Source organism: Hippichthys cyanospilos, chromosome 3 (genome assembly GCF_059441005.1).
Source record: "Hippichthys cyanospilos isolate Australia breed blue-spotted pipefish chromosome 3, RoL_Hcya_1.0, whole genome shotgun sequence".
In the NCBI taxonomy this organism is placed as follows: Eukaryota; Metazoa; Chordata; class Actinopteri; order Syngnathiformes; family Syngnathidae; genus Hippichthys; species Hippichthys cyanospilos.
Genome location: NC_142371.1, coordinates 7,761,324 through 7,771,286, shown reverse-complemented (window position 1 = coordinate 7,771,286; position 9,963 = coordinate 7,761,324). Strand labels below are relative to the sequence as shown.

General features: G+C 37.4%; 1 protein-coding gene across 4 annotated transcripts in view; it reads right to left on the bottom strand.

Moving 5' to 3' along the window:
• Positions 1–2,392: 2,392 nt before the first annotated feature.
• grik2 (glutamate receptor, ionotropic, kainate 2) overlaps positions 2,393–9,963 on the bottom strand; it is a 146,726-nt gene continuing 139,155 nt past the window's right edge. For all 4 annotated transcript variants that reach the window (XM_088409750.1, XM_088409749.1, XM_088409752.1 and 1 more), the window contains one exon: positions 2,393–4,666. In XM_088409750.1, the coding sequence (XP_088265876.1) occupies positions 4,419–4,666 (248 nt within the window). In that variant the 3' untranslated portion in view covers positions 2,393–4,418. The remainder of the gene's footprint in view (positions 4,667–9,963) is intronic.

Sequence of the window (9,963 nt, the reverse complement as noted above, 5' to 3'; positions counted from 1 at the left end):
ACACACTCCGGGCATGCTTTTGGGGAGCAATCAATGCAGCTCTCGGTCACAACACAGAGTTCTATATGTTTTAAAATGTCTATACACTACTGATGCGTCAGTCACTTTGAGTCCGTCTGACTGACCAGATGTAACCTTTGAAAGCTAATCACTATTCTAGGTATTTTTGTTTTAATTGGAAATGATGAACTTAGTTTATTTTGTGGTGACACCAATGATGTTTACATACCGTTTTGCATACAGAGGTGGTGTACTAATATATGGATGGATTTTTATGTTTAAATTCTTGTTGTAAACATATTTTTCTGGGTTGGATTAAAAAAAAGCACACACACACAGACTGCTACCGGTGGCCTAAAACGGGCACATGCACATAATTGCATCTTTTTTGAATTAGCCTAAAAATGTGGGCTAAAAGCTTTCTCAGTCTTTTGTCAGCTGTTCGTGAAATTTTGTGCTCATGCTGTATGCCTGTTCACATCCTGTCAAACCCCTTCGGATTAAGCCTGCGCTCTACATAAATCCGAGTGATGCCCCGGTCAAGGGCACCGTGGAGGAAATGGATACAAGTGCTTTTGTCAAGTGCGTTTCCATGACCTCCATGACTGCTCGGTGCTAATACTTGTTGCTTATTACTTATTACAATATCCATTTTAGAATTTCAGCATATTTGTTTTCCATTTTTAATCCATGAACATACAGCAGAAAAAAAAGCAAATTAGGTATAATTCATGAATATTGTACTTTATTTGCTTTGAACTTGTGCATCAATTTCAAAGGGTAAACAGTGCACGTAATTTAAATTTCACAACAAACCCCATGTTTTATTTAATACATTAAAAAAGCAATTTACACGTTTGCTCAACTCTGAATCATAAGTATCATAAATAAGGATTGCAAAATGATAAGACATCTTTTAAGTTTGTCTTTGTTTGTGTAAATACATACACTGTATTTATATCCAACTATGTCCTCAATAATCGTCTTGTGAGGTAAAAATATTTTTCTTTATATGTTGTTCCTTTGTGTGATTAAAAAATAGGTTTCTTATCCAAAACATAGGTCTCACGAGTGCATACCAATGTGAGGAATTTACTGCAACACTCTTCTTTGTGGATGTCAGTTCAGTTTAGGATAGTCTAGGACGATCAGTGTGGACTACCCTAATGCAGGGGCGTAGTTATGGGTGTTGGTGGTGTTGGTGATGGTGGTGGGGCATTTACAGCCATGATACAATACAATTCCTTTTTCACATGAAACGCGTTTTTATAAGCTGCAAAGCGGAGCTTGACATTAACACCGAGCAACCTGCCGAATGTGGTTGCATTTCAGCAACGGTGGGTGACAACCACACTGATCAGCCACTTTGAGTTTTATATCGTGTACAGTAGACCACTGCAACGGATCATTTTGATAAATAATCTATACAATTTACTCTCTGCGGTTTGCCACGCGGGCATTCTAGAGTACAAAACCGTTGGTGAAATAAAAAAGTGGTTCACATTTTAGTCCACTTGTTTCATCCACACTCAATGGTCAAGCGCAGCCAGAGTCATGGCGAGGGTAGTAAATGAGCAGAGAAAATGGAAAACCCTCCTGTGAAGTGTCAGTGCCTGAGCACATCTGATGGGAGAGCATTCAGGTCGGTGCAGCGCGCGTACGTATATGCGTACACATGCATACACACCCATTTTCATTAAACCTGATTTTTTTTAAAAAATGGTGCAGCGGTCTCACATGGGCGTACAAACAAAGATTCAGCATTCATTGACAGCAAAGGACCAACTTAAGTGTTAAGATGGTATTCTGGGTGTTTGTCTATATGTGACATTGATTGTCGTGTGAAGTAGAAACAAAGAGGGTCATTTATTTTATTGAGCTCTGTGGATGCATTTCTCACAGAGGAAAATGAATTTGCACATATTGTTGTGCAGGTGCCCATTGCTGGGCTAAAGTTTGTAACCAGTCAGCTCAATTATGATAAGCTTGATGTATAGTACAGTATTTTGGAAAGGAAATGATGTGGCTATATGCACATTATGAACCCATTTTCAATTTATTGTGATTGTTTATGTATATCTCTGACCTGTTTCAGTGAATGCAGAACTTAGTTGTACATAACACACATGATCCAACAACAAAATTGTGTTCAGCTAGTATCAAAGTTAATGTCAAGCCCTGCTTGAGACTATCGTCAACAGTCATTAATCACATGGATAGCAAATGTGACAAATGTTGCTGGTTGTGGCAAAAGACACAAAATAACACGTGTATGCAGTTTTCATGTTGACATGTACTAATATATATATATATATATATATATATATATATATATATATATATATATATATATATATATATATATATATATATATATATATGTATTTGGAGATTTTTCACTTTTCAAATTGTCAAAAAAAATATCAGTATGTATGTTGATCCGGTTTCACTCCAAGCTCATATCCAAGAATCTATTACATTGCTTAAAGCACAAAGAGTTTTGGTCTGGTCTGTTGGAGGACTAAGGTAATCTGTTAGTTTTGCCATTCAATGTATGTGTTCAGTATTGCCATTGGACATTTGCCATATTCCCCTCTTCGTGCAAAAGACATTTTATTAGGTGCATCGCTGGAAAACAAATGAGTACAGCAAATGTTAACCTTTATTCAACTTCAATTATAGATTTAGCCCGATTCAAATTTTACGTTTGCTTAAATGTAATAGTTTGTTGACAGAATTAAAGTACCTGATTTTTAAGACTATAAGGTCAAAGTAATTTGGAATGAATTTAAATTAAAGATGAGTAAAGATGACAGTCATACAAAAGGTGTACCTGATTATAAGGTGCATTGTCGATATCTTAGAATATGTAAGGATTTGAAGTGTTCCTTACAGTCCACGAAAATTCAATAAAGTGAGGTGAGGAGCAACACTTGGGAGAATATGGACTCTTGATCATTTGGCTTTACTGAAATTGTATTTTGGAGAAACAAGAATTGCTCTTTAGTTCTTTGGCCACTTTGGAGAGGATCACCTGAACTTGGAAGAGTATTTGCTTGGAAAAGCTGTTTAAAGCTCCATTCACACTAATTCCCGACGGTCACAACAGCCTCATTTACCCGGAATGTTAGTGTGCTATGGGATTTTGGCCCTTTTTTTTTTTGCACATCCATGCTATTTTGTCCACAGTGGCCTGGAACTGTGGTGACTGCCAAGAACATAGTGTAAACATAGCTTGATGGTTGAAAACTATGCGCCTCACATTTCTGCAATGATGGCTACGCCCCTGCCCTACAACCATGAATGACGGTGAAGTTTATGTTAGTGAAAACCAATACAAAATGGTTCTTTTTTTTTTTGTACAAAACAATTTTTCTTACAAATTGTAAATGCACATAAATATTAGATTTGTTGTACAAGAAATGAAAAAAGCCACAAGAGACATTACACAGACCATATTGTAAGAAATTTTAGCATATTCATACAGACATACACTTCAGATTTACTGCCGCAGTGAAAGTCGAGGCTGTATAAACAATTAATTTCATAAATAAAACAATAAATACTTGAATAAATACATTTTATTCATGTGTGATTGCTGTGAATTTATGGAGCTGTGCCACTCACATTCTAAAATTCTTCTAAACTGAAAGTATTGTTGTGTGCACCTCATTTCATCCCTATTTATGACTACAGGCTGATACAATACATGGAATTCAAAAGCTTACTATATTGGCCCTACCCCATGCATCCTTTGGTTATATTTCTGCATCCTTCTCATACAACTACGTTTAAAGACTAAAAGAGTTAGTTTCGCGAAACACAAATTATTCTCACTGATTGCCTGATGGATATTACTTTTTTTCCACAATCAAGTTTATAATATGTGACAAAGAAAGGCAGCATTTCCCCTTACATTAGAAATCAGCTGTATTCAATACGGTCTTTGAGGCTTGGGGTTAACGAGTTGAATGCCTGTTTGCTTCAGCTATCTATTTTTGAAAGCAGACACATTATTATTGGTACTTCCCAGTCCCCTACATGTAATCTTACTGTGGGCATAGAAAAGCAATCTGTAATGAAGATGTTTGCGTTGCTGCTCCACTCCGAAGACAGCTTAAGTAACTTAAGATGATGAATATAAGGTCCAGTCCAACACTATTAAAATGAGAATATTCAAACCTCTGCTTTTTTCATGCCATTTTTCAGGCTTGAAAACTCCACTGCCTGTACTTTGCCCCTTGTTATTGTGGTAAGAATAATGAGGTAACTTGCTGCAAATTCTCCTAGGTTCAAGTGATTTCCACAGGAAATATTATTGAATCCAAGTTAATCTTTAATAAGAATGACTCTTTGTCAATGCATTCTCAAGCACCTCTGCTTAATGTCAAAAGCAACACGAGTGTACTCCCTCCCTTTTACCAGTTTCCCCCACGGTTCTCCCAAGTGTCTCTACATGCCTCCTGATTGCGGAGGTGAGGCTGAGAAAGCGATTCCCATTTCATGCCATGGTCTCTTTCCCTGGCAGTCTGCGGTCGTTGAAGGTGTGCATGTTGATAACCTCCTCCGTTTTCGCCATGGCGGGAGGCTGAGGCTTGTGTTTGAGCTTGCGCTTGCACTTCAGTGACACCCTCAGTTCGTCCACCATGACACTGCAGAAGGACCTCTGAAGTTGAAAATAGAGGGGGAGACAATAGAACAGAATTGAGACTTGCTGCTGTTTTAAATGCTATGATCAATCAAACTATACGGTATAATTTGTAACTAAAGGTTGAGTAATGTGCTCGGATGACTATTGGTGTGTGTTTTTATGCTGTAAGGTTGGCTTTGATATGGAATGCTATATTTTGGTGGCAAACATGGGCTTAATAGGGCTGTGTCCCTGGACCGAGAGGTGGCATCAACCGGAAGTCACTTGCAAGGAAAATGTGGAGTGTGGAATTCTTGAAACATTGCCATGCTTGGGACATTTTAATGAAGACGAGCTGAGTCGATTAACAAAGTGCATTCTGTAAGTATTCAGGGAACTTTGCTTTTTTTCAGATTTTGCGTTACAGCCTCATCCCAAAATTGAATTCAGTGTTCTTTGTCTGGCCAGCATTTGTGGCTTCAGAGCTTTGTGTTTTTTGTTTTTCAAATATATATTTCGGCCGCCATATATTGAGACTACCGTCAATGCAGTGTTTACGGTACTTCATGTCACTGCTTTACAGCAGCCCCTATCCGTTATGCTGCAATAACACTCCAATGCTCAGTCTAATATGGAGTCCAGACCAGTCTAACTGCCCCATAATATTCATCCGGGATATTCATATTCATCAGGGATCCTCGATGCGTCACTCGTGATCAAGCGCCAACCTAGAGTTGGCCAAATGTATGACATTGCACTACATGAGTAAAAAATAAGTCAGACCAAAAGATCTAACATTAAAAAAAAAAAAACAAAAAAAAAAAAACACAGCATCGTCTGTATCTGGAGCTGCTCTCTGGGGACTTCAAAATAAATGCAAGGACTTTCGTGTCATACATTACGTGTTATGGTACAGTTTATGTTGAAGCACTGATCGGTCTTCTCACAATGTTTGGCTGTTTTACTATAATGGAGTAAATTGCCTGGCAACACATTCTCCCCACGCATTTTATTGCACTTCTGGCCCAACAAACTAAAACAAAACACATGCTCTTCACACAAAAAACAAACAAAAAAAAAACACATGCACAGTGACATCGGGCAGTCATGTAAAAAAGTTCAATCTTGCCTCATCCGACCATGTAATATTCAATCATGATTTGAAAGTCCTTAAAGTGCCTTTTGGCATACTCGCGGCAGGCTACTAAATGTGTACCTAAAGCCAATTCTCTCTTGGAGATCTATAGACACTTCCTTTCATTTCATGTTTGGTTTGCGCTCTGACAAACACTGTCTCCAGTAGGACCAGGTGTGTCTTTTTCGAAATCATGTACAATCAACTGAATTTACCACATGTGGTCTCCAATTAAGATGGAGGAACCTTCTCAAGCATTATAAGTGAAAACCTGATGCACCTGAGCTCAGTTTTGAGCTTGTTTTTTAGTCCTTGGTTGAAACCTTTTTTTTTTTTTTTTAAGAAAAAAAAACATCATTATGGGACATGTGTAAAATACGAAAATGAGGCTGCTTTTTTCCATTTTGTTATTAAGCTGTAACAAAAAATGTGGAAAAAGTGCACTGTGAATACTTTTCAAATGCACTATAGTTGTCTGATACAGCAGTGGACCCGCATATCTGTTGGAGCAAAGACAACAATATGCATTTGTGTATTTAGTGTGATAGAGATCGGCCGATATTTGCCATTTTATGCAAAACTGGTGAATGCCTATAATGTTTTGATTTCCCAAGGGAGTAATGATGTCATTGATCAGTTTCACAAGTTATATGTTGCATAAATATTTTGATTTGCACGAGGGGGACTGTTCATTTTACAATTATAGGAATGTTTGCTGTCACATCACGTCCTTATTTTCAGTATTTACTTGGTGGTGCAATTTAACATCAATATAATTCTAGTAAATTTAGGCATCCAATATTTCTGTCTCAAGTTGTTTTTGTTTTACCTAACTGAACTTTCACTTTATTTCTGGCCAGTTCTTAGATGTAATTTAATCCTTGAGGTTTTCCCCTGTGCACCTTTTTTTTTGCAAAGACTGCTAAAACCTGGAAAAATGTTTTATTTTATGCTAGAAACATTTTTATAATGTATAAGAAGTAGGCAAGTAAATGCAGTAAATAAGCAAGCTTTTTAAATAAACATCTTATGATGGGACCGGTGATGGAGGATAGGTTATTTTAAAACCCGCCAATCTGCAATCACGGTCCTAATAATCCTGATCATGTCCAGTTTATGGCTATTGATCTCTCAGACCCTCTCTTAAATACCCTCTGACATTATTTGCATATTGTTACACCGAAGTGTACAAACACACAATCAACTGGCATTTCAATGTGAAGAATCCTTTTGAGCAGAGCGGGTTTAACAGGCTCATGGAATTTTATGATTTATTTATGCAATTTGTACCTCATTGGACTTGAATCCCTTGTCACAGTATGCACAATTGCTTGGCTGCTACCTCACATTTATCTTTCTCTTCTCATAAACTAAAGTGGCATTAACAAGTACGAAGTGTTTTCTAGGGATGTAGTGATGAATGGAAAAAAAGTGTTTTTGCTTTTTGCATCATGGCCCAGTGTATCATTATCCTTATTCTATTTTAATATGAGCACAATTGAATCAGAAGGACGCAGAATGAACCTGATTTAGCGTCAGGCCTTATATTGTGGACTTTAATGGTGTTAAATGGGCATTTACTCGACCTTTGCGGTTGTTAATTCTATTGGAATTTATGACTGTTTATGGCATCCTATACTCTTTGTGCTTGGCTATTTCAAGCCATCTCCATGATATTCAGTGTATTTATGGAATTTGAAAAGGATTGGTTTATTAAAAACACCAGACTTGCAGTTCAGATACTAGATCAGGAGTTGGCAACCTTTAGCCCTCAAGAGTCATTTTGGCATCTGAAATATATATATATAGATATATATATATATATATATATATATATATATATATATACCCCTGGGTCTCTGTCTTATGTTTATTTCATGTTGGGATGTGGAGTTTTTTTGGCCCCTCTTTACGGTATTTTTCCTGCTGTGTCCTATCTTTAGGAGGCTTTGTAAAATTTAGTTGTTGAAAAATGTGATTGTGACTAATTAGGAAGAAAAAAAGTGATTACCCAGTTAGAAACTTTTAATTGTTTGATAGACAATTTCACACATATTTTAGAAACATAAATATACATTTCCTGTTTTAATTGACTCTGTCAGGGGTATTTATTTAACAATATATTGGTTATTGTGCTTGCTCATTATCTCGTTTAGTTCCATAAAAGTAAAAAAAAAAAAAAAAATACCTGCTTTTAATGAGAATCACTCTTTGAAATGAAAACTTTCATCACCAATTTAGAGACAATTTAGGCAAATTGCATCGGTAGACCTGATAGCCGTAAGAACGCAGGACAGGGCAAGCAAACTCCTTTGTTCAAACTGGGAAAATTTAGGAGGGATATACCAAGGTAATCGACACTGTTATTGCTTGTGTATATTGTTAGTTGTGTGGAGTCACTGCCCAGCCATCAAGTGTAAATTCAAACAACCGAGGAAAGCCTTTACTGAAAATGTGTCTGCGAGCGAGTCATTCTCCACTTCTGTTGTTACAAAAGTCAGCCTAATTTACATTATAAACACCACTCAAAATGAATTCCTCAGCCAATGACTTGGCAGCTAGGCTGGCCCAAGTGCCAAAGCGACACATCACTTTGAAGTGGTTGTAGAAACGCAATCATGTCAAAGCCAAAATGGAGCTGCAATGTTAGCGCATCAAAGTTAGCAAACTATTTTACGAGCATTGGGTTCTGATAACTGGCACATACTGAATGTTGTGATGGTGGGAAGGACTTTTGTTTGGTCGTGTTATGTGCTCCACATCGAAGCCAAAATTGGATGAAACATGAAATGCTGCCTGCATGGGAGAAAATGCATGCTTCTTGGTTGGGTGCTTGCTCTGAGATGGTGTGCAGAGAGGATATGGCTAAACTGCCCAGTCACAGCTTTGCACAAGTTAAGCAGAGTTGTATTATTTTGTGGAAAACCAAAATTTGGGTTAGCTAACACTGACTCATATGTGTCCAGGCAAATGGGCAGTATTATGATATTCGAATCAGCAACGGCAGTAAAGTGGAATTGGAATGGTGGTTGAACCATCTGCATAACAGTCAAGAGAATCTCCATTGGATCAGCTCTATGTAGAGTTTGCATTTCCTCCCCATGCTTTTATTTGGTTTCTATGCGCACTCTGCCATCCTCCTACATTACAAAAACATGCATGGCCAATTCACAAATTAACGCATTTTCCAAATAGAATTATTTTCATATTATGTCAATAAGTGTGGATGTGTCTTGCAATTTGACTGATAATAAATCAAGGTGTTTCATGCTTTTCACTGACACCACAATAAACTCTCATGACCATAATGAGTCCAAGGAGTACGAGCAGAAGAAATGGGTGGGTGGGTAAAAAAAAGAATTTGGGGTTTGCCAAAGTGCTTTGGACAACATATGGTGATAAAGATAAAGCACTAGAAAAGAGCTAAAGAGCTCAAGGTAAAGTTGGATTTTTTTTAATGTGCTTCTTTCTTTCTTTCTTTGTTTATTGTTTGTGTGTGTGTGTGTGTGTTTTAATTTTGCTAAAATAAAATAAGTAACCCACCTTTGCCGATTTTTCACAATTCAAATTGTCAAAATATGTCAGCATGTATGTTGATCAGTTTTCATTCTAAACTCATATCCAAGAATGTATTACTTTGCCCCATAATTTCCTCCCGTTTCTCGTATAAAATGTAAAGAATCTTAAAAAATAAAATGCAGACAAATGCATTTCAGTGTGCTTCCAGTGTATTATCATTATTTTCACTATTTTCACTAGGCCACCCTAATTTGATTATTTATGGGTCTTTTCCCTTGGTGAATAGCGGGGTTTGCCTGTAAAATTAAACTCCCAAAAAAGGGATGATGGCTAAACTACTTGAGGAATCAATAATGTAAGTCTGTGGAGGAGGGAGGTAGGGGTTTGCACAACGGGTCAGAAGTGCCATGTGAACGGCTTTCACACTGCAGGAAATTGCCGTGTTCACAACAACTCAGTCCTTGATCAGGGATAATACTTTGGTAATGGGACAGGAAGGTTGGCGTTTGCAATGCTGAACCGCATCTAATCGGATAACAACATACTGCACTTTACTTGAGCCATTACAGTATTTGAAACGGCTACAGCAGTTTACAGCTTTCAGACAGGCAGCCCAAAGACTGACTTTTAAGTCACAGGTTTCATTTGTTTCGATCAAGAAAGGGTCCAACCTTCATTC